Source organism: Apteryx rowi, unplaced genomic scaffold (assembly GCF_003343035.1).
Source record: "Apteryx rowi isolate R43461 unplaced genomic scaffold, aptRow1 scaffold_329, whole genome shotgun sequence".
NCBI classification, from domain to species: domain Eukaryota; kingdom Metazoa; phylum Chordata; class Aves; order Apterygiformes; family Apterygidae; genus Apteryx; species Apteryx rowi.
Window position 1 is genome coordinate 246,193 of NW_020449741.1, and position 25,064 is coordinate 271,256.

The following is a 25,064-nucleotide window of genomic DNA, read 5'->3' on the forward strand; positions in this document are numbered from 1 at the left end:
GGGCTTGGCCGAGTCGGTCTCGGGGCCTTGGAACATGGTGGCGGGCGGGAGGCGACAGGCTCAGCTCCGCAGCCCCGCGCGCGGCACTCCTCCTCGGCTGCCCAGACAGCAGGTAGCGCGCCAGCGGCGCCGCCCTGCCCTGCCGTTGGCTGAGCCACGTGCCCATCACGCCGAGCAACCTATGGGAGGCATCCCGCCACCTCGGGATCCCGCCTGCCCGGTTTCCCTTCCAGCCTGAAACGACCCGTGCCGTCGCTCATCCTGGCCGCCTTCCCATTGGAAGAGCTGCCTGTCCGTTAGGGGGAACTGCAGAGCTATTGGCTGAGAGCTCGGGCGGGGCGAGGGAGGGGCGGACGCTGCAAGGGGCAGGTAGCGCGGCCGGGACGCCCGGGGTGGCTGTTTGAGGGGGAGGCGGTGGAGGCGAGGCTCGAGGGCTGCTGCGGCGTGTGGCGGCGCCGCCCGCGGGGGAGCCGAGCCGAGCCGAGCCGAGCCCTGCTGTGGCGGCGGGACGGCGCGCTGAGGGCGCGCCCTGGCAGCCCCTCCCGGCAGCCCCTCCCGGCTCCGGCCTCTTTAGTCCCTTCCCCACAGGCACCGCCCTGCCCTGGCTCCGGGTAAAAAAGCTGATTCTTTGGCAAACGGCTGCGGCAGGTCGGAGGTGGGTCAGCTTTGGTCTGGGCTTCAGGGGTGCAGTCCTGGGGTTTTTATATAGACGTTTCACCCAAAAACATCCATTAAAAAAAAAAAAGCCACCAAGAACAGAAAAAGAAAAAACAAAGAAACAGGATAAAAAGCATCATAAGAAGTAACCCTAAGGGTGATTTTATAGCCTGCTGAGTTTGGCATCGTGTCTGTCAGGAACCTGCGAAGCTTCACCCAGCGTGTGCAGAGAGGAGGGGTCGCACCTCAACCCCACGCAGCATGGAGAGCGCGGTGAGCGGGGACTCGCCTCTCCCCAGAACAAACCTGGTGCACGTACACAATTGTCGGCCAAGCATGTAATGTGTCGAGCTGAAAGAAATGTGCCCTCTCCAGGTTGCCTGTCTCAGAAAATGGTGTCAGCAAACTGCTCTGGCAGAAGCAGGGTTGGGCAAAGGTTGTCTGAAAATGATTAATTCTCAGGAGAACTCGTATCTGGGCTCTGGTAAGCTGATATGGGTGCAGTTAAGGAGTCAGTGCTTGTATGGCTGTTTTTAACCAAACACATTTGATTGATAGTTACATTACAGCACTTAACATTTTTGGTCAAAGGTTTTGTTTAATGGTTCTGCAGCTTTCCATATGCTAAGAAGTAAATTTAGAAGCAGCCTTATCGCTGATTTTATCTTGAAGGATTAAAAAAAATCACTCTTACTGCAGCATCTTGCATTATTTCATTTCTTACCCTACCAATAGTTCTTAGTTCTGACTCATGCTGTTCCTCCTACTTACACAGTGTTAAATTTCAGTCATTAAAGGCAAAATTTAGGTAACCTGTGAGTAAAGAAAGTGTTAGGATACAGCCCCGGCATTTATATAAGGTGGGGAAGAGTCAAAGATCTCTCTTAGGTTTGAGTCTGTGTCACAAGGTGGTGGAGGTGTGGAAGTTGAACAGAAAGAGCTCAGACTTGGCCATATTCTCCAGTTTTCCCTGTGCACAGGTGGTAGGGGGAATCTCCACTCTTTGGAAGGAAAGGAAGCATTAAATAATACTAGTGATAAGCTCTTCTTTTTTTTTAATTCTACTTTTGTCAGCCTAATTCTCTAAGCCTCCTTCCACCCACAAAACAAATCCAGACCATTTCTTCATTTAGAAGAAATAAAAACAAACTACTCTGCTGTAAGTCAATCACATGAAACTGTTTTAAGAGCAGAAGGACCTAGGATGGCAAACATTAAAACTCACTTCTTGATGTTTTCATAAGTTTTTTTTCGGCACACGAAGGACAAGAAGGTAGTAGTAGGAAGGGAGTAGTCCCCGTGGGTTCGCAAAGGGGAAATCATACTTAACCAACATAATGGCCTTCCGTGATGGAATGACTAGCTGGGTAGATGAGAGGAAAGCAGTGGATGTTGTCTACCTTGATATCAGTAAGGTGTCTGATACTGTCTCCCATAACATCCTCACAGGCAAGCTGATGAAGTACGGGCTAGATGAGCAGGCAGTGAGGTGGACTGGAAACTGGCTGAATGGCAGAGCTCGAAGGGTTGTGATCAGTGGCGCAAAGTCTAGTTGGAGGCCAGTAACTAGCAATTTACCCCAGGGGTCAATAGTAGGTCCAATCCCGTTCAGTTTATTCATCAGTGACCTGGATGAAGGGACAGAGTGCACCCTCAGCAAATTTGTGGATGCTACAAAACTGGGAGGAGTGGCTGATACCCCAGAGGGTTGTGCTGCCATCAAGGGGGACGTTGACAGGCTAGAGAGCTGGGCAGAGAGGAAACTTGTGAAGTTCAACAAAGGGAACTGCAGGGTCCTGCACCTAGGGAGGAATAACCCCAGGCACCAGTACATGCTGGAGACTGACCTGCTGGAAAGCAGCTCTGCGGAGAAGGACCTGGGGGTCCTGGTGGACAAGTTGACCATGAGCCAGCGACATGCCCTTGTGGCAAAGGCCAATGGTATCCTGGGCTGCATTAGGCAGAGTGTTGCCAGCAAGTTGAGGGAGGTGATCCTTGCCCTCTACTCAGCCCTGGTGAGGCCACACCTGGAGTACTGTGTCCAGGTCTGGGCTGCCCAGTATGAGAGAGACATGGAGCTACTGGAGCAAGTCCAGTGAAGGGCTACTAAGACAATTAAGGGACTGGAGCCTCTGTCGTAGGAGGAAAGGCTGAGAGAGCTGGGACTTTTTAGCCTGGAGAAGACTGGGGGGGGGGGGATATTATCAGTGTGTATAAATATCTGAAGGGAGGGTGTAAAGAGGATGGGGCCAGACTCTTCTCAGAGGCAACGGGCGCAAACTGAAACACAGGAAGCTCCGTCTGAACCTAAGATAAAACTTTTTGACTGTGAGGGTGACTGAGCACTGGAACAGGTTGCCCAGAGAGGTTGTGGAGTCCACGGAGATAATCAAAAGCTGCCTGGACAGGGTCCTGGGCAACCTGCTCTAGGTAACCTTGCTTGATGATTTGCTAGATGATCTCCAGAAATCCCCATTCTGTGATTCTGTTTTTAACTTTTTCATTACACAGACAACAAAACAGTTCATCTACACAAGAACAAATTACTCATTTGGATTTAAATGGAAGGAATCCCAAATGAGAATGAATATTCTCATTCAGAATCAAAATATCTTTACTTTGATTTGGTTTATTTCAAGAGAAATATCAAATTATGGTAATTTAAGTTCAACAGGAGAGTGTCCAAAAGAGAGATTTTGTGTGGCTTAACTAACATACTTTAAATTCATATTTTTAGTTAATTCTGTATTAACTTTTGTAAGCACTCCCTGTAGACACATTGTAGTCTGAGATTAATGATATTTCCACTCAGGACTAAATATCTTCCTCCTCTTCCATTTATTGCTACTTAGCATAAAATGGTACTATATTGCTTTTAGGAGAAAAGCGATAGCATAAAATAAGACTCAATTATCTTTAATATGATGGAGGAAAAAATGTACAATGTACCAATTCTTTGCTGTCTCTGGTAGTCTGCTATTAGGCATCTGTTTTAAGAACAAGCTTGCACTTTTTCAAGACTTAATTAAACTAGAGCTACCCTTGGATGTTGCAGAGGTGAAAGGCCTAGATGTGTACAAAAAGGAACTAGATAAATTAATACCATAGATCACAGGATAATTCAGGTTGGAAGGAACCTCAGGAGGTCTCAGTCCACCCTCCCGCTCAAAGCAGGGTCAGCCATGAGCTCAGACCAGGTTACTCGGGGCTTTATCCATTCTGATCTGGAAACCTTTGAAATTGAGACTGCACAACCTCTCTGGATAATCTGCCTGACTGTCCTCATGGTGAAAAAGCTTTTCCAGTGGTGGCTATATAAACACAGTGGCCTCGGTGCAACCTCTACCTTTAAGCTCCTGCTTATCAGAAGCTGTGAGGAGGTGCCAGGGGAAAGATCAAGATATACATATCCTTTTCCTTATACCCTTTTCCTTGTACGCTGCCCTTTGAGCAGTTGCTGGTGACTACTGAGAGAGAGAGGAATTTCAATATGGAGAGCCCTCTGGTTTGACCCATTTCTTAAGCTCACAGTTAGGGGAAACTATTGGGGAGGGAAGCTGGAAGGTATACACTAAAAATAATTAAAAAAAAGCTAAACATTTTCTCACCTTGGAGAATATAATGAAAATTCTGGGATGAGGGAAGTCAATGGAAATTGTGCCACTGATCTCACTGAAACCAGAATTTTATCTCAGAAAGCTTAGTCTTATGGACAAATGTTGATCCCTAGATTCTACTGGGGCCATAGCTATGTAAATAAAGGTTAAATGGAAAATGTGATAAGGCAGGAACTGCAAATAATACACAGGACATAAGTTAGACCAAGTATTAGTATGTATTTATGCACAAGAATAAAAACAGCTTTACAAGTTGAATTGGAAATTTAAACAGAGGAAGTTTAACAGCTTTTGTATATTATATTAAATAACCAAAACACCTTTTTCCAAAATTGGTAAAGAATAAATAATATAATTTACAATATGGTACAAAAAATAATCAGTAAGGACAGGCATTCTGCTTTATACATACACTATATAGGTATATTTATAATCTATAAAACAAATTCACATCTCAAACAAGCCAGAAACCTCAGATGATATGGCTTAACTATTATTAAAAGAAACAGCATTAAATTTTGCTGCCAGAACCATAAGCTCTAAAGCAGTTATCATGTTTCAGTAATTAATGATAACTTATTGCCGTAGTGCTTGCCAAGGTTTCACTTAGTTAACATTTACAAATTGCTGTGAAATTAAGAGATTCAAAGGTTTGAAAAGGTTAAAAAAAGTGCAGTACTTTCCTTATAAATGCATCCGAAGTCCGAGTGTAAAAAAAAAAAAAGCAACTTAATTTCCACTCTGGGATCTGTGGAGTCAACAGATGAAATTCTTTATAGATTAGATTTGATCCAAGCTATTTAACTGAATTTAGAAATATAAAGAAGGGTGTCAAGAAAAGGCTAAACAATGCCATATTAAAAACAATATTCCTATGCTTAGTAGATTTAGTGATAAGGGATAAAATGAATTGTGCGCTTAATCAGGATGCAACACCCAGCAGACAACCCACTGTTAGCGCACACATGTATACACAGGCACATCTAATTCTTAGGATGTGGTACTGCTTTTCACCCAGACTATGATGACAACAAATACTGAATTTTCTGCCTTTCACCATGGGGAACTACTCAGAACTTCCTTATTATACATATGGTCACTAAACCAGCATGGGGCAAGCCTACCAGAGGTTTAAAAATAAACCCAGTAAAACCTAAAGCCAGGAAGAAGCCTTAGAGCAACTAACATCAGAAGTGGAGACCAGGTTGTTAGTGTCCATTTGTCCTCTCCAACTGTCTTTCGGTGCCTCATGCAGCTATGAAGATAACAAAGTTAAATTTTCCTTAAGACCAATCCTGCCTGCATTTCACTATCAACTTGCTTGAGTATCTGTTTGGGATAAGCTGACGTGATTACAGAAGCAGATCTTGTTACTTCAGTTGGGGAAACTGAAATTATTAAAATTTTCAAAAAGTTTTGGATTTTACTTTAAAAAAAAAAAAGGATATTAATTTATCCCTTGGCAGTCTTAGACAAAAACTGATGATGATCAGCAAGTAAAGCACACCACCCTGAAATCTACAACTGGTGAAGTCAGAAGTGTGTTTAAGTGACTTTTCACATAACCAGGACAATAAATTCTCCATCAATTCAAAATTTTCACAATAATCTAAGTTGTTTTCAAATTATTTCCCTGATAAGATTTACTTTTCCTGAATGGGCATTTTGTTATTAAAATGCTGTTTGCAGAGCATTACGTTTCTGAAATCAAAAGCCAAATACAGAAAGTCTCTGGGAACTGCAAGTCTCAAGAGACAGGAGGCTGCTAAGAGAATTTGGTTAAAAAAAAAAAAAAAAAAAAATCTGTTTTAGAATAAGAACTTTTAAGAAGCTGATGCTAAACACAGTTTTAACCACAACATTTTGAGTGCTGAACAAGTACCTCTGTCATTTCCACTTTGCTGTTACCTCTTGCTCCACGTCCACTTGCAAAGGTTCAGGATATTTAAATCTTCTGATCTCATGGACACCACTAAAAATAGCCACTATACTGACATTCATTCTACAACATCATTATTCCCCTATGGCAACTGGATGGGCTGAGAAGGGGCAGCTTGTCAGCTCCCTGTATCAGATGGCAGAAACTCACCACAGATTTTGATGAAGTGCCCTGCCATATAGGTGCAGCAACACTGGCACCTATTTTAGACAACCTAGAGTGTGTGACAGCCACTCCACTGCCAGCCTAGGGAGAGAGGATGGAAATGTTTGTCAAGGTATATAATACACTGGAGACCATCAGGCTGATCTTTCAATATCTAGAAGCTTAAGAATAACAGTTCAGATTTTTTATACAGTACTTGATTAGAATGTATCACATCTCCTCCTGCATGTCCTGTAATCCATGGCCACAGCTATCGCAAGAGTCCTCTATTTTTGTTCTGAAAGTTGGAAGGATTTTTGGAGGTACAGTACATAGGATAAACAGCATTACTAACGTGAGAAGCCAAAACCAAGAGGAAACACCCTGGGAAAGACTGAGCCAAAATATATCTCAACTCTAAGTAAAACCTGAAAGTTTTAGATGGAGTGACTCTTGAGATTAATGGGTATCCTCATCATACCAAGGGTGAACCCTCAGAACGATACACTTAGCATTCATCTTTTCTGACAGCCTTCAACTTTTTATATTCTAGGTTTACATGATCTCCCAATAACTGCAACAGAGTTCTCCAACAGGGCTCAGTAAGGATAACAGAGAAATAATGATAGAAGAACTTTAGACCCCACGTGACATGCAGTAGGAATAGAAAGCTAGCCCACAGGTATGAAAATTCTCCCTTTTTCTGTTACGGACTATCTTCTTGCTAGTGATACAGGCTTGATTTCCTGTTGGTTCCTACATCAGAAAGGCGAATGTAGTAACCTTGCATGTGGGTTTTTACAGAATGAATCACAGGAATGTCTTCCAAGTTCCACTACCTTTACAGTGAAGTCAATAAACTCCGGGCCACAGAAAAGAAGCATCAGAAAATGTTACATTTTCTCTTAATGATAGAGAGCACAAGGCAAACTATATAGCAGTAAAAAAACAAAATCTACATAAGCAGGGCAAAGTGACTGGGAAAAGAGTGAACCCAATCCAGTGCACTGTGAGCAAGGTTACAAGGAGAAACTCCCAGTCAAATGCTTTGTAAAAGTAGCTAAAGGCAGGTAGAACTACATCCACCAAGTATAGTGCAAGTTGGGAAAATGAACCCCTGATAATAGCCTAAGAGATGGAGAAGTTTTGATTATTCATTAACAAACAGCTCTTATATAAAGTTGAGGTTTATATAGGACTAGCCCCTTGGATACGTTCAGCGCTACCTAAAATAGCCAAGGGACATCCTCTTACTGGAGAAGCAGACAAGTGCTTAGAAAAGGGGCACAGTAAAAGTATCCTCTCTCAAGACTGGTAGGAAAGGAAATAGGAAAAGTCTCCTGAGTTATAAAGGCAGAATCAAAGGAAAACCAGCTGTAGAGAAAGTAACTTTAGACTCCTTTGAACCCGCTGAAATCAGGATCTGGGTCTTTCAGATATTAAAACACTACCATTAAATGCATAAGGATTTCATAGAGGGAGTACCAGATCCATTAGTGCCCAGGAGTGACTATAATGAAAAATGATGTCCTGAGGTACTACAGAGCACCTGGAATTAGCAGGACAAGGAGGAAACAAGGAGGGACTAAGGGATTAAGCTAGGACTTGACACCTTTCCTTTTTATGACACAAGACAGATTTCAACAATTTTAGCGTTAAAATATTATTTGTATCTATACATTACAATATTCTTTCCTATTTCCTCTCCCAGGAAAATCCTCAGTGAGATACTGTATCTCGCATTTTTGTGGAGAAAGACGGCAATATATACAGGTTTCCAGCAAAGCCAAGACTAATTATGACAAACCTTTCCTAGTGATTCCCATAAGAGCTCTTTTGCAGAGTTTCCTGGCTGAAAAAAACAAACATCCTTCAGGGAAAGCAGAAAAGCACTCTCCCACTGGTGGGATGAGCAGTGAAATGTGATGAAGAATCTCACTTAAAGATGGAGAAGATGAGTACAGTCAGAAGAATGATGATTGTGACATGTGATGGGGTTCAAAAATAGAGGAAACTCCCCGGAGTTCCACGCAATCTGGGAGTAGGGTGAATCAGAGCTCCCCTACAAAACAAGAAAGCAGGTATGTGCCCCTGCTGGAATGTTCAAACAACAAAACATTGCCAAAGAAAATAATGGTGCATAAAAATGAAGCATCACAGAGTCATAGCGCCTTTGAGGAGAGTGCAAGAAAACTTCAGTTTGACTGATTCATAAAAAGAGTGCCAACTAGGACATTTCAAGATGCAAAATGCTTTCCATACCCCACCCCCACTCCTCATCCTCCACAACTTCAATGTGAATCCCAAATCATGGTGTTTTGATTGCTACGCAAAAAATAATTCATGTAGGGGAGCTTCTGGCAATACCCTTTCTTGCTTGAGCTTCTTCTTCCTAGGCCATTCCACAGTACAAGTCCAGGACCGTCCCATAAACCTGCCACCTTATATCACTGATGCAGGGGACACACCATTTCCTATAATACTATTCCACGTTTTGTTGTTCCCAGTGTATTGCACATTCCAGGACTTGCAAGTTCTTCTTCAGACCCTTGAAGACAATGCTGCTCTTTTAGAAAGAAGGTACAACCCAGCCTCAGCTGCTTCTCCACAACCTGCCCTTGCTGTGATCCAGCGTTGCAAGTTCCACCTTAGCTGAACAGTCTCCACCAGCCTGCTGGTCTCGTATGCTCACTGTGAGAGATCTCCAATAGGGGGACCACCACCTCCTCCATCAAACAGAATTTCCCTACGGGTTGGCTCAGGTATGGATAGCTCCTGGGCAAGGTCATTAAAACGAGATATGTAATCTATGCTGTTCTCATTCATCATGCAAGCCAGTTGGGAATCCACCACCTAGAAAAGAGCAGTCACATATCAGTGGAGATTTATCTTGCTTTATCTGAGTTAGAGAATAGCTCCTATCTGTGGCTTAATGGGAGCCTCTTTGAAGACACTATAGTCTGAATGGGCCTTATCCACACATCACTACAACTATTCCTTAATTCGGCATTAAGATGTGCTGTTAGAGACACTGATGAAAAACTGTATAGATACTGCCTCTTAAGTACATAATTGTGTTTGAAAAGAAAACTTGATTCTGCAGGACAATACAATTCTCTCAAAATTCTCCCTTCATTAAAGCTATTTGTAAATGATACTTGCTTCCTCTACAGACTCCCACACAAACCCACATTTGCCACAACAGCAACAAAATACTGCAGCTGCTCTGGTGTGCCTAAAATGGTGGCTTACCCCATTTTCCTCTGAAGGCAGTTTGTTAGATCCAGGGCTGCAGTATCATTTAAAATCCACACAAACAGATTATCATACACTTCTTTAATTAACATGCATACTACTTGACAGATTCTTGACAATAAAAGTTAGCAGAGTCTTCCTACTTAATCCAGGAAGTGGAGCTGTGCATGAAGTCTGAAGCTGCCAAGGCCACATTAAATCAGCGTTAACTTGCTGCAGCTTCTAGTTACAAGGTGTGTACAGAACTTCCTTATCAAAATCCAAAGGGCAAAGGAGGAATGACTTTTTCCTTTCCTCAGGGCACAGCCCCCATGGAGTTGCAATGTAGCCTGATGTTACATTGAGCCAATGACTGTAAATTATAGGATAACTTAGGTAACAAGGGAGCTTAAGAGGTCTCTAATCCAACCTCACTATGAAAATGTTTTTCCTTGTATCGAGTCAGAACCTCCCACCGCCTCTCTTCCTCCCACCATATACCACTGTGAAGGGCCTGGCTCCATCTTCCTGATAAACGCCCTGTAGGTATTGGAAGGCTGCTATGAGGTTCCTCCCCACCCCCTGAAGCCTTCTCTTCTCTGGCTGAACAAGCCCAGTACCCTCAGCCTCTCCTAACAGGGCAACTGCTCCAGTCCCCTGACCATCCTGGTGGCCCTCTGCTGAAGTTGCTTCAGTTTATCCATGTCTTTCCTGGATTGGGGGCTCAAAACTGGATGCAATATTCTAGATAGGGTTTCACAAATGCTGAGCAGAAGGGGATAATCATCACTTCCTTCGATCTACTGGCTGTGCTCCTGTTAATACAGCCCAGGATGCTGCTGGCCTTCTTTGCTGCCACAACACATTGCTGGATCTTGTTCAGCTTGCTGTCTACCAAGACCCCCAGGTACTTTTCAGCAGAGCTTTTTCCCAGCCAGGTTATTCCTTCTGAGATGCAGGATTTTGCATTTCTCCTTGCTGAATTCCATAATGTTCCTGGTGGCGCATCCCTCCAACCTGTCTAGGTCCCTTTAAAAGTCAGCTCTGCCCTTGAGCATATTGGAGCTGGTCTTCACTCTACTTCTGCAAATGATTTCAAATAAAGGATAATTCTACCTACGGAGAAAATAATTCAGCAGTATAATTCTGCCATTCTCTCAGGTAACTTAGCATTAACCATTTCCTGATTCTTCCTCCTGGGCCTATTTACTTTTCCTACCAGCCCTCCAACTGCAGCTGCATCAGTATTAACCCTTCTCTCATCCTTAGTCTTTTCAAGTCCTGCCTCTACAAAGCAGGACACACAAAACAGAAGGCTTAAAACTCTCTGTCAAAACAATGCTTATGTCCAATAAGGCCAACATGACCTCCCCCGTCAAAAAGAACATGGGTCAAAGGTGCTCACAACAGTTTCATGCAGCAGCTCTGGTGCAATATATCCTCATGTCATTTTGCATCTTTTAATTAGGACTCTGTTTTGCTAAGCTACAGTGCAGATGTCAAGCATCTCTGCCTTAAGTATCTCAGGAAGGTACGATAAATAATACACAATAACACTGCACTAAAAAAGAAGCAAAGACAGCTGAATGTAATTTGATGACATACCTCTGCTACATCTGCCAGAGACCGTGATACAAAAGAGTCCCGTGAGTTTCCATCCAGAAGGCTAGGTCCTAGTAAGGAGGTGCCACTCGCAGTTCCAACAGGAGTCGGCAGCATTTTTCGGCCCTTCTCAGGGGAGATGAAACTTGCTATAAAGAACAGGCACATCAGTAAGTCACTGCACTCAATGTTTGCAGTTGAGAGGTCAAAGAGGACAGGGAAATAGAAAATGAAGGACATCTATTTCTTCTGTCTCCTGAAAATTACGTGTTACCAGCATGAACACCTTCAGCAGATTCCTACGAGTACAAAGAGACCCATTACACCGGCACCATCAAGTGTTAACTCACAAAACCCCCAGACAAACCCAGTGATCTCATCTCTTTGAGATTATGCTCACCAAGCACAGAATGAAGCCTATGATCCAACAGCAGAGCCAAGGGCATCTTTTTGCTTTGGCAGAACAGCCAAAACGTCTCTACCTAACTGATGAGTCAGGCTCCAAGCAGACTATAAAGAAGTGCCAAGGAATTATTTGCCCCAAGGTACAGGCTCTTGCCCCAGTCTAGCAACAGGATAATTTCAGGAACAGACTTGTAAAGAGAAAGAAAATTCATTCAAGACAAAACTGTTACAAGCAAAAGCAAGAAACACAGGGAAAATTCTACAAAAGTCCTGCTGAATTTCCTATTTTTCAAAAGATTCACTTCTAATAAACAGCTTTTTTTTTTTGAAAGGGAAGAGCTCTTTTGTTGCAGTTCTTTGCATACAGATACTTACAAAACAAGCTGCTGAGAGACGAGTCTGTGGAGTCATTGGGGTACCACTGGGGATCATGGCTGGGAGAGGCAATCCAGTTCTGCTGAGGACTACTGGATGGGGATGGAAGACTTTTGGAGCTGTCACTGCCATTCAGCTTTGCAGGAGAGAGAGAAACACCTTCACCTGTAAGCCAACGTTATGAATCACTGATTCAGTCAATGTGGTAAAGTTACAGGACACTGCACCAATTTTTTGTTTAAAAAAAATCCCACAAAACTATAGACATCAGAAAAGAGAAGCCACCCACCCAATTAACTTTCCAGTAGATCTAAAAAAATCGAAGAACTGCTTCTTAAAAGTTTCTGCTGACATTTAAGATGATAGTGATTTTTTTGAAAATTATTAATAGGAAGACTTTAAGCTAAGCTCAGACTTACTGTATTGACCAGAGCTGATAGCTATTTCAATGATAGAATCACTGATTTGAGTGGCAGGTTCTCCTTGAGAAAGCACATCTTCAGGTGGTCCAGGCAGAGAAATATCCAAGAGAGCAGAGACATTGGGAGGAGAGAGACGGGTACTGGAAGCCTCTGATGTGGGAAGTGGAGGGGTGGAAAGACCATTTTGGAGGGGAGTCTTGGTTAGTTCTGACAGAGAAAGGACTGATGTGCCCTGTTACAAGAAACAGATAATTCATGAATTTATGAAGGACTTGGATACATGTCTCAAAAACAACAGCTCAGCTCCTAAGCATCAGATTTAAAATCAGATTTTTTTAAAAAAAGGACTAAATCCAGCAGAATATATTCTTAATGTCCTTTGTTCAAGGATCCAAAAACACTTGGAAGTGTTTTTCTTTTCATCTAGATATAAAAAATTAATTGGGTCCATGTTTTGAATATCTACTAATACATGGAAATTGTATTATTTTCAGAAATAATATCTGCAAGCATAAAATATTCCTCATCCCATATCCTGCTGAATTATTTGAAAAAACATGAGTTTGTAACATACCAAAGAACATTTAATTCAACCTAGGTAACAGAAACAAGCACTCATATATAGCAACAGAATTAACATTTTTTTTTGAGGAACCTACAAGATAGTTCTTAAGAATTAAGGATTACATTTGACAAAAACCCTACAAATGCTTAAATAATATAAATATTTTAAAAGGTTAACTCACTTTTCTGTATAGCTAGACTTGCCAAAAATCAATCCTTTTTTTTTTTCTTAAGGAATCTTGGTTCTAATTCCTCTTCACAAAACTCTGTCTGAATTTTATCTGATGTAGTACATGCAAAGCAATCCTCAGAGTAAGAACCAAGACTGCCCCACCTTAAATAAATGCCTAGGTAAATGTTCTGACACAAGTGCTATAAAATCTTCCTCACTTTTATGCTCTCTGTCACATTAGTTTTACCTTTTTTGCACATCCCTATCACAGAAAAGGTGGAAAGTGCTTCCATTAAAAAAAAAAAAGGTATTCTGAGGGCTAAGTAGCTAACACAAGGTCCTGGATCCCACTGGAGAAGAAAGGTGGGGACAGGATGACAAGACTCTTAGAACGTATGTGCTACCACACTTACAGTTTAAGTATTTACATCTTATTGGATCCAATGTAAAGAAAAGGGATTCTCTTAAGAGGATGCAGGCAGTACAATCATGCTTTTAGTCTTAATATTGCTCCTTCAGCAAGCAGGACTGCCAGTTCCTGAAATCTTTCTTTGTGGTGTTTATAAATGCTTTGCTATATAGTACATGCCTATCCTAAATTCCTCCACTGGATCAAGCATTAATCAAGATTTGCTCATCCTTCAGAGGTCAGAGCTTGTCAGCTTAATTTTGCTCTTTTACAGAATGGCACACAAACAAATTTAAGCAGCTTTCTTGTTTTTTGTTTTTTAAATTTCATCAAATGTTAGAGATTTCCATTTCCACAAAACATAATAATGGTATACAATAACCCGTGATCAAAGGTGTCTAACTGGCAATACCAGCGGTGTTTTCAAACCATTATCCATTTCATACAGCTGTTCTTGCAACACATACTCTACCTGGAAACCATCAGGAACTGCCTCCTGCTGCTCATGCTGCGTTGGCAGGCTGATGAACGGAACCCGACACCCAGTGCCTGAGCCCTAGAAGCACAATAGGAATTGTGTGAGTGACTCAATTTTACATGAGGTGCTGCAAATACAGCTGGGGATGGAAAAGACAAGTGCGCATCACTGTTTATGCGTGCTTTGTCTACACATCCTGCCTTTCAAAATGGTCCACATCAACTCACTGAGACAACGACAAGGACTAACATGTACCTGGGTTTCAGTGAGAGGGACAGTAAAGAGATATCACAGTTACCATTCTGAATACACCCCCAGAAGTCATGGGTTTGCCCCAAATTCCCAGCTGAGTCTCTGTCCCTCAAAATTCTACTGTTTCTTTTTGAATCCAGATTTCTGGGTGGCCAACTTCAATTGGCTCACAGCTGAAAAGCTACTCTACAGCATGGAAATTTGTTATTTCGTGCAATGATGATTTGATCCTTCAGCCCCTAAATGCATCCTATTCAACATCGACTGAGCTTGCAATGATAAACATGTCTAACAACAAGCCCCAGGAGAAAGCTTATTGAAGAGTCATTAATAATATGGCTTTTTACACAGTGAAAGAACAAGATGCTTAACTACTTTAAAAAGCACGCTCAAGAGACACTGACCTCCACGGTGGTGATGGAGCCTCCATTTTGATGTGCTACTGTCGACTCCTGTCCTGTTACCACTGCGGTCACTCCGTCTGGTGACAGTGGAGATACACCTGACAAACCATCTGCATCCAGGACGGGCAAAGGGCTACCAGGGATAATACCGGCACTTTTAGCTGCCAAATCAATAGCACCTTTTGTGAAACAGAAAGAAGAACACATTACAAGCCTTTTCTTCACACAATTACTTTGTTGTGACTTTTTTCAAAGACCATTTTAAAAAAATTGGCCAGATAGCCAAAACTTAACAAATGCAAAAAGCAAAAATGGTAATTATCTGATCAGCTCTGTCAGTTTTTTCTCTTTAGAAAGGATAGTATTTCTTTCAGCTGAACATTTGTAACTTTTCTGCCCTGCTCCAATATGTTACCAGGTATATAAAAACAGTTTAGAGAAATATCCCTGTTCTTTTTCCCCTTCTTCCCCACTACCAGTAATATCTACACCTCTTAATAGTGTTCAAATAAAAAAGTAGTAGTAGCTGGTTATAAAATCTCTAGAAACTTCTGATAATTTACCAGAGGAGCTATAAATACAAAATAACCTTATTTTGTTATCTTGTCTCTAGAAGCCATTTAGCCTCAATATACAAACTTATCCAGTTGCAGGGTCAAGCTAATTCAGATCTTTTAAAATCCAGTTAAAACATCTGAATGCCTTCCTAAAGCAGTGAATTCTCCAAGCCTACCGCAAAACAGAGGCGTTCACTGTTTTCACCTCACTAATCATTCTAATTAAGGGACATATTCTTTTATTGAAAGACAGTATTTGCTGTTTGTTTTTTTTTCTAATACACTGGCAATTTCTTCCTTGTAGTATTCCTAATCTCGTTCTAGTAGATAGGCTGCTTACAAGTTTCTTTCAAATACGAAGTTTCTTTCAAATATGTCACAACCTCTTCTCAAAAGAGCCTTACAACAAAATGTGACACAAGTGTGGAACTTCAGTTACATATTCTAAATCCTTGCTTTTCCTGCAGGTCAGACACAGCAAAGGAGCCTAGTCTGGACTGTTCCACCACTGACTGCTCCCTTTCTCCAGTCACATAAAGCCACAGACAGTAAGGTATCAGTAATACAGCACTATTTTCTTTTCTTTAATTTCAAAAGGCACTAACGATTTATACCTAAGAAAAAGAAACCAACAGTGCAACATCATATAGATCAGGACACACTACAGCTCTCATTCTGTTTAAGGAAAGACTTACTAGACAGATGGTTGGTAGCCTGTGTTGGAAGAACCTTCGGCACAATGGGACGAGAAACAGCGGCTTTATTCAGTGAGGACTGGATTGGCCGAAATGAACCTCTCCCTAGGGTGAAGGATTAAATAACTCTCACGCAAACGAAATCTCACATCTTTAAAGCAGAATACAACACAGTTCAATGGAAGCAAAATAAACAAATTCCAAGCAGCAGTGAGCTCCAGGAATGCAAATAGTGGAGACGATGAAGGAGACGTGAAATAGTAATAAAAGCTAACCAATGCCCTACCACAAAAAAATGCAACTGCAGGTGTTGCTGTGTTATTGCAGCTGCCTTCATTATTTTCAGTGAAGATAAACTTTAACCTCTAATGTTGATTTTTAGACTAATACTGAGATGAGAGATAACTTGTACTATCATGTACTTAAGAGTGGATCAGCAGGAAAGGACAAGTGGACAATATCGATTATACTGTATGACATTTAATCTACAGTATCTCAGATACTAGGAAAAGTTCAGTATGAAATCTAGACAAATGATTACACCCCATATAAAAATATTCTTCTCTTGGTAATTTTTTGCAAAATTTTGTCTCCCTGTAGAGAACTCTACAGTACTGAAAGCAGGAAAGAGTGAGGAGTGGAAGAAAAAATTCTCTATTATAATTGTGACTTCCTTAACAATGATCCAGGAGTACAATCCTATCATCCTGTAGGAAGTGACTCAACCAACCAGTAAACAACTTTGCGGTTCTGAAAGGATATTTTCCTCTTTTCAAAAATCCTTCCTTTGTGCAGTGTTAAGAGACACTTTCCAATCCATCTCATGGCAGCATAAAAGTGATGGAAGATATGCAGACTCACCTGTTATGGATGAGTTGGATAAGATAGAAAAGGAACAGACGTGCTGGGACGGATTTCCAGATGGCCTAGGGAGCAGCGTTCTCTGTGTGAGAGATGCAACAATAGACAAAATATATTTAAACACAGAACACAGGGTAAAGCTGATCTTCTAAAGTTTAGAAGTTCATGATTGAACTGCAAATTCATCTTCCATTGCGATTAAACAAGTGTGAATTAATGAGACAGCAACATATACTTGGGACTTTTTAAAAGAAATGATATTGCACAGAGCAGAATATCTCACTACCAAAAAATAATTTGTACGTAACTTCTAGGCAAATCATAGATTCTATTCTCAGAACAGGAGAGACCAAAGGGTATGTTGGAACTGTGTAACTTTGTTTTCCCCAAGAAGTTTCCATTATTTTGTTTTTAATACATTTCGTGTATGTTCCCCACCTGCTACAAATACCTATGAAAAGTCCATGGTTTAACAGCAGCATCTGCCTTTTTGCTGGAATCACTGGAGTAGTCTAAGGGAGGTTAATGTCTGCCTACCACCAAAATTTGGTAATAGGCTGCCTCCTCCTTAAATCTCTTTTGGAAATCCTAGTTTATTTTGTAAATCAGTGTTCCTTCAAACAGAGTATGTTGTGTTCCTTCAAACAGAGTATGTTTTCTTTCACTATACTGTCTATTCCCCCCCCAGTTTCTCAGTAATTAGTGAGTAGGAAGCAGAAAAAAAAAATCTAACTGGAGATCTTGTTGCAATAACAGTGACAGATCAGGATACCAGATGAACACACTGCTTGTGTGTCAGTACCAGGAGGGGCCAAACAGCAGAACCTGCTTTCAGACGAGGAGTTTCCTACCACCTCCCAAACTACCTCACGCACTGGATTACTAGTGTTCTTGATGCTCCTCACATAGGGAAGATATCATGGCTGCTTACAATACAGACTAAAACACTTGTTTCTTCAGATGCTCAGCTTTACTCTTCCAGCGGATGTTATGAGGGAAGTTCAATTTTTTAGTTCATTTAGGCCCAAGTCATTATTAACCTAACCATTATCTATTTGGGATGCACAGAAGGCATTCCCCACTTTGCAAATTTTTCTGACCTGTACTACCAATGGCTTCCGCAAGTGTCTGTTCCGTAATTTCCTTGGCTTTGGCAAGAAGAAGTCTGACTGCATCTGGAGAATAACAGGAAATGCATTAGAAAGTATTTTAAACACCCAGGCACAGAACGTATTATTCAAAAAACTCCATTCTCCAATAAAAAAAAGTTGTAACTATATACTAAAATACTGTGTTTTGTTTTAGACTGTAGATTATTCTTTCCAAAACTATCTTTAGATTAAATACATCTCATTTTGATGCTCCAACACCGACACAGATATTATTCTAACCAAAAGCTGCTCAAAGTCATAGCCCAGTAAAAGCAAAGCCTCATGGGATATGCAAAGCACATCTCCCTTAACTAAAACTGAATACTTCAGCTTCATCTCCCATACCTTCTGCTAGGGTAGGAAAGTTTTCCACCAGGAAATGTGTATTTTTGTTCTTGTTTTACTGAGACAAAGCTTTCTCCCAAAGAAACTGTTTCAGTGCTTAACTATTGTAGCTTGGTGTGATGCTGTTATTGAGATTTTATATATAAAAATAAAATAAATATTTTAATTAAATCTCAGCAATAAGGATATATTAAAATTCGTTGCATTAGAAGAAGGATATCAGGTTTTTTAAACATGGCAAAAATATTTTGCTGGAGCAATTTAATTACCAGAGTGAACCAGTTTAATCAGGCAGTGTGATGGCATTCAGGCCTGAAGAGGTGGTGTCACTTCAAAGTCTAATTATATGATCAAAATCTGACAAATCTCGTCTGATATAATGCCATGCTTGAACATCACTAGAAGCAAGACTTCATAAAGAAGCCAGTGCATTCTGTTGAACAAAAAACCCCGTAATCCCTATTGGAAGCTGTCTCAGGCACAGCATGCTACTGTTTTCATTCACTGGTCTCACTTACACTGATTGTGTCTAAGTGCTGCCGGAAGGTCAGTTCTGCTTCTTTACTAGGCAAGAACAGTTTCCCATGGCGGCTGTTGGGTGGTAGAGTTGTAGGAACTGCAAAGAGTCCACCATCTGCATCAGTGCTTCCAGAACTTGAAGGACCAGCCACCAAGAGAGGTCTAGGGAGGTTTCTCAAACCTAGAAGATTTTAAGGGCCGTTTAAATGAAGTGAAAACAAAAGAAAAATAATTATTTAGTAATTGAAGAACCAGACTGAGAGTTGAGACTTAGGGATTCTGGCTCTGCCACCATCTGTTTGTGATCTTATACAAATCATGAAACTGAATACTTAATTTTTGCCACATGTAAATTGACAGTGTGTACCTGCTTCACAAGGACACTGCAAACATTCACTTGCTTTGAAATCCTTCGATGAAGGGGGTTAAATGCAATTTTACATTACTAAAGAAACTAAAGCGTAGGGACCTGATTTTGAGCCCCACACAGACTGTGTTAACCAGCTTATCTGCTCAGTTTATAGAAATACTCGAGTGCCCTTTCCACTAAACAAAATATATAATGCATTTGATCCACTCCTTTTGTAGGGGAAGATAATATAGATACAGACTCATTCTACAATCTTTACATGTAACTTAGACTTATTTTTCCAAGCATGGTAATTCAAAGTGTAACCCCTATAAAATGATTCTGGTGACAGAGAAATCAGAGTGGGGACCAGTTTACCAAAAACACCTTCTCAAAGATGGATTGCCTTAGCAATATATACTGCACTCTGAAATAATGGTATTTGGGCTGAGTAAATGAATTCCATTTACACTTTTCTTTAAAAAGAGAATTGTATTAACTTACAGTGGAGTGCCTGCTCTGCAGGCATCCAAACAGGACGAAAGTCAGTATTACTAGTGCATCACCCTGAGATAACAAGGAAGCACACCTCTCTTCCATAGAAGTGCATACTCTGTGTGTTATACTGGGTTTCGTTACAACAGACAAAAATAGCTATTTTCACACTCAATAATATTAGACCCACAATTGATACTGTACTCCAGCCTCTACAGCTGGGAGGCAGCAGGCACCTGGCTCACCCAGAGGTGGCAGAGGTAAAGCATACAATGATTTGTAGTGGTTCCTGCAGCTTCCCAGGGCAGGCAGACAGGGCAGCACAAGCTTGGTCCACCCTAATGTAGACATAGGTACTACACAACGCTTTATTCAAGAAGTGTTTTAAAGAACATCAAGCTTTATTTGCCTAATAAATAATCATGCAGGCCTTATTATCCCCATTTTAAAGATGAAATGCTGACAGAAGCACTGTGGGTTAGGTCCATGTTTAAATGAAGAAATTACCACCTCCACCCTGCTGCTCTAAACTCTGCTCAGTTTTTCCAAAGGCAAGTTAAAACTGCAGTGTGCCAAAGGATCTAAAATAAATCTGGTTTGCGAATTTGAAACGATAAAATCAATTAATGTAGAACAGCAAAAATATTAGGGTCTCCTCCCTGACCAGAAGGAGAATTGTTAAAGGGAACACACAAAATATTTTCTTAAAAAACACACTAAAAGGATTCACTGCAGAAAGTAAGGAAATGCAATACAATAGAGGCAACTAAAATTATGTAATGATATTTTAAGTATTATAGGTGATTTTGCGTCACAGCTGTTGATCTGCTCTTTCTAAACCTCCTTGCGTGATTCTTCTTATCCCCTCTTCTGTCTCCTCAGAGAGCCGTGTGGTTTTTGTGAAGCTGTCAGTTTGCCAACCCTTTCAATTATTCTGGGGTGAACAGAACTTATCTTCTAATCATTATTTTCTACTGGGAAGGCCAAATCAATTTATCTTTAATTAAAAAAAAGAGAAAAAAACCCAAAGGTAGTTAGCAGCTAGACAGACTCAGGACCAAACTCTATGAGGAAACCCACCTAAAAGTGACCTAGAAGTTTGCTTTCTGATAGCCAAATTACTGTAGTCATTTAATAGCGTCATATGTGAGGATACAAAGAAGCTTTATAATTACTGTATACTAAAGGCTACAATCCAAACCATAAGCAATTCATTCCCAAATTCTGAACACCTTCACAAGGGCTGATAAATGGGATTCAGCGTGTCTAACAGTAAAACAGAATGTAGGGCAAAGATACCAGACTTGCTTGGCCATCAGCTTGACATGCTGGAATGCCATTACAAGAGGCCTAAGCTGAGTATATTACCCCCGGCAGAGCTGCTGAGATGCAAAACTAATAAGTTAGGTAGAATGCTGTATTAAACACACTTTTATTGCTCTTCTGTTCAAGCCAAACAGCTCAGCTGAAGCCAACTTGGCTACCTTTGACTGGTACTGCACAAAAGCAGGAATACATACTCTACATTTTTCACTCCCTGATTTTACACTAAAGACTATGTGTTTCATTATAAACCATATAATCTTCTCTTAAACCAAACCAGTATACAACTCTATTTATTTTGATTCAGTGATGCAACTTAGACTAATACAGACAATTATACTTGTTTTTGAATCAACGTAGGTCTGCAAAAACAAGACAGGTGTGCCTACTTTCAGGGGATCAGATATAAGTATTTTTATCTTCTTGCTGGTTCTGTCTGGTATTCTAAGTTGATGATCCTTATCCTTACTTAAAATACTTCAGAAATGATTTTCAAGGCATTAGGGGAAGCATAAAGTACAATCTCATAAAAACGATCAAGTTGCAAATAAAGGAAGTTTGATTTTACTTCTGAATCTGATTTAAGAAGATATGCCTTCCTGGCCTGCGTATCTCACAGAAATATGATGATTCCTACATTTTACCTATTAAATTATTGGTGTCTTTACTAGAAATTTAAGTAAGTGTGTCCTTGTCTGCAAGTAAGTGCAATGAAGCTTCAAACAGAGATGAAGCTGCTATAACACCATTTTAAAATGAAAACCACACAGAGCACCAACTAAGGTGTTTCACAGCATTGGTTAAATTGCTCACGGTCCATTGCTCCTTACAGCATGGGTGTGAAAAGGGTAGCATATGAATGGCAATTGTTCCCAGTAACTCTGACACTTTCACTGTTTTTTTTAAAAGTCATAAAACATTTGCTGGCAAATGCAACCGGCTGAAGAATGGAACTGAAATTCTTGGTCTGCATGGCTGAGGCTTACAAATTACATCAGTTGTACCTTCTAGGAGAAGAAGAAGGTAGTTCATAACAATCATTCAGTATTTCATCTCAGCAGAGAAAATTTTCGGTAAAATATTATTTTAATCAGCAAAACTTAATCAGTATATTTATTCTCTCTCGCCCTATAAGCCTTCACTCTCTTGAGACCCAATACCCCATAGCGGTCATTTCCTAACAAGAGCCAGCATCTCTGCAAGACTGACTTGGTGGGACATTTTCTGGAGTGTAAACTGTACTATTGACATGGGTTGTTCGAGTTTAGAGAAATACTGAATTTATGACAACCCTAAACCAAATTAACAGCATAATATTTAGGAACTCTCATTCTCCTAGAATTATGGAAAAAAAAAATACTATGGCATATAATTGGGTAGAGTTTCCCAAACACTGATATGATGTACTAATGGTCTGATTTGTTGAAGTGAGTTTTTATGAACACTCACCTGAGGAGCTGGAAGCGGCACTGGGAGAAAAGGTCTTGTTGTTGCGAAGGGCAGACTGGTTTCGTGCACAACCTGGACTCCTGGTGCTGATGGCAATCACCTTTCCTGGAGGAGTCAGTGACTGCTCCTCTTGAGTAGGCTTTATAGGTGACGTGGCAACAGAGCTCATCTCAGGGGTCTAAAAATGCAAGCACATGAACCGAATACAGTGTTTTATTGTTACAATAAATGCATTGTTAAACCCATGGCTGCTTCAGGAGCTTTAAACCCCCCCCCCCATCTTACTACAGTATCTTTAAGTACTCTTACCACTGTGTGTGTGTGTGTGTGTGTGTGTGTGTGTGTGTGTGTGTGTGGTGGAAGGTTAAAATTCTTTCCCTATGTATTTGAAGTATCATCGGTTAAATATCATCAATTTATATTACAATCAGATTAGCATTCCACAAGCTTCACAGTGTGCTGGACCGCCCCACACACAAAAAAAAAACAACAAAAAAACCCCCACCACAGTAGAGGGGAAGGCAAGGATTTGTCACAGTACCAAAAAAGGGGTTGCTTTCAAATTCAACGGAAAACTAATTTTCATAAACTCTAACTATCCAGATGGCTCCTCTGGTTGGAAGTACACCTGGACAAAAATATCTTGCTGTTAATTCTAATCAAGTAAAGATGAAAAGTTTTGAAAATTTTCCCATTCCTTCTCCTATTTTACACTGTATCACAGCAATAAAAACAGAACCACATGGCAAGGTGCTTTACTAATTTTCCAGGTCTATCCAGTTAATTTCATTATTTATAAGGTTTTGTAGAAAAGGTTGCCTTTTTAAGAAAGCTGTGTGCAACCACAGGCATAAAATTACCACCCACACTTGACTGCAATGCAATTTTCTACAGTTTGTTTTATGCTGGTAATCTTCATTTAAAAGCAAGTACCACAGCACAGTTGGCCATTTTGGCTTCACTATAAATCATCTTGAGGAAACAGCAGGGATCTAAACAATCACTCCTTCTTCTGTTAAAGCAGCTTTTTATCTTCCCCTTTAATATCATGATGGGAATGCTGTGCTACAGTCTAAACCGCCGCGGACTGAATCGTTCCTGGAATTCCTGACACAGCATGGCAGTTCCACCAAGCTCAGGAGTTCCACCTCCCTGAAGTACGGTCCTAAAGATAGTGACTTCAGATCATGAGCTGGAGACGTCCAGACTCCCGGAGAGCAGAAGTACCGGTGGCAAAAATATCACCCTTCCTATTATTTGATGAAATGTAGAGGATTTAAGAGACAATCCTTTCCAAAAGTATACTGTACTTTCAGGTAGGCAGTAAATATCATTCTCATCTCTTGAATATATATATCATTCCCATGACAGTCACTGCCCCAAGTGACCTTTTCTGTGCATGTTTTTTTTAACTCTTTCAGTGTATTTTTCTGCAATAAAGTCTGTATAAACTAGTACTTTACAAATAAAGGAAAAGGTTCCTCTTTTTATTAGAATGTATGATATTGGTACATACCTGAAAGAACTGCATAATTTTTCAGGGGTTTTACACTACTTTGGTTAAGACACAAACAGTGCAAAAGTGACAGGAGCACACATGCAAATAATAACTGCCTCAGATCATATCTTTATTCTCTCCCTTCTTCCCCCTGCCCCCAAATTGAATGAGATACTCCTCTTTCTAGTTTGCAAAAGTTCAATCCTACTTTCTCTGGCTGTCACATGTGACACTAGAAGTAAAACCAGATGCGAAACAAGGAGACTTTGTCACACACCAGTGAGATGTGAGACCAGGAGCCTTCAGAATTTAAACAAAGTCTGTATCAGACTGGAGCTGTATCTCAGAGAAGATGGTTTTACATTTATAAAATATGAGACATTTAAAAAATCCTACATCCTATGTTTATAGAATCAGGATCAACAGGAGCTTTAGGGAGGGGGAAAAGGATACTAAGTCTCTACCAACAAGCAAAGATCAAAGAATTATGAGTGTTTGGGACTAGTGATTCATTTGCATTCTATGCTGGAGTACGATGCAAATGTTATCTGACTAAATTTGGATGATGGGGATCTGATGAGTTAAAGATCTGTTGAATTCAGACTCTTTTTGGACTTTGAAAGAACGTTTTACTAAATTTCAATCAGTTACACTAGAATAAAATGGCTGCCCAAATTGTCACAGGGGCATATCTCAAACTCTGGTTACAAAGCACAAGAAGGAAAGCAGGTTTATCCCCAGTTGTCTGCCCTACGAAGAATGTATTTTTCTAGGCAAGTTAAACACATGTATCTAGAGTCTCGGAAATAAAACACGAAACTCATTTTGCCACTTTTACAAAAATCACCGCAATAGACCAAAGTATACTGGCTATGCTATTGCAAATAAATCAATTCTTTTCACACCTATACTTAGTGTAACTTGAACTGCATTAACATTGGAAATTAAGGGTTGCAGTTTTCTTTTGGAGTGTTAACCTGAGACAGAATAGAAGGCACCTAATCTCATGACTGATCTTTTCAGCAGTCACATTAAATGTTTAATATAATACTACTGAAACTGAGACCCATGGCAAACCAGAAATTAAAAGGCAGAAAAAACAGATGCAGCATATTGAGAAGTCCACTTTGCAGCAAGCTGTTTTGAAA

General features: G+C 40.6%; 1 protein-coding gene across 8 annotated transcripts in view; it reads right to left on the minus strand.

Annotated features, from left to right (window-relative positions):
- Window positions 1-4,473: 4,473 nt before the first annotated feature.
- CRAMP1 (cramped chromatin regulator homolog 1) overlaps window positions 4,474-25,064 on the minus strand; it is a 51,796-nt gene continuing 31,205 nt past the window's right edge. For 7 of the 8 annotated variants that reach the window (XM_026071601.1, XM_026071596.1, XM_026071603.1 and 4 more), the window contains 11 exons: window positions 22,419-22,596; window positions 18,802-18,983; window positions 17,888-17,962; window positions 16,788-16,869; window positions 15,927-16,031; window positions 14,675-14,853; window positions 14,013-14,096; window positions 12,393-12,627; window positions 11,974-12,138; window positions 11,197-11,342; window positions 4,474-9,210 (listed from right to left, as the gene is read on the minus strand). In XM_026071601.1, the coding sequence (XP_025927386.1) occupies window positions 9,046-9,210; window positions 11,197-11,342; window positions 11,974-12,138; window positions 12,393-12,627; window positions 14,013-14,096; window positions 14,675-14,853; window positions 15,927-16,031; window positions 16,788-16,869; window positions 17,888-17,962; window positions 18,802-18,983; window positions 22,419-22,596 (1,596 nt within the window). In that variant the 3' untranslated portion in view covers window positions 4,474-9,045. The other variant, XM_026071604.1, reaches the window with a different exon arrangement.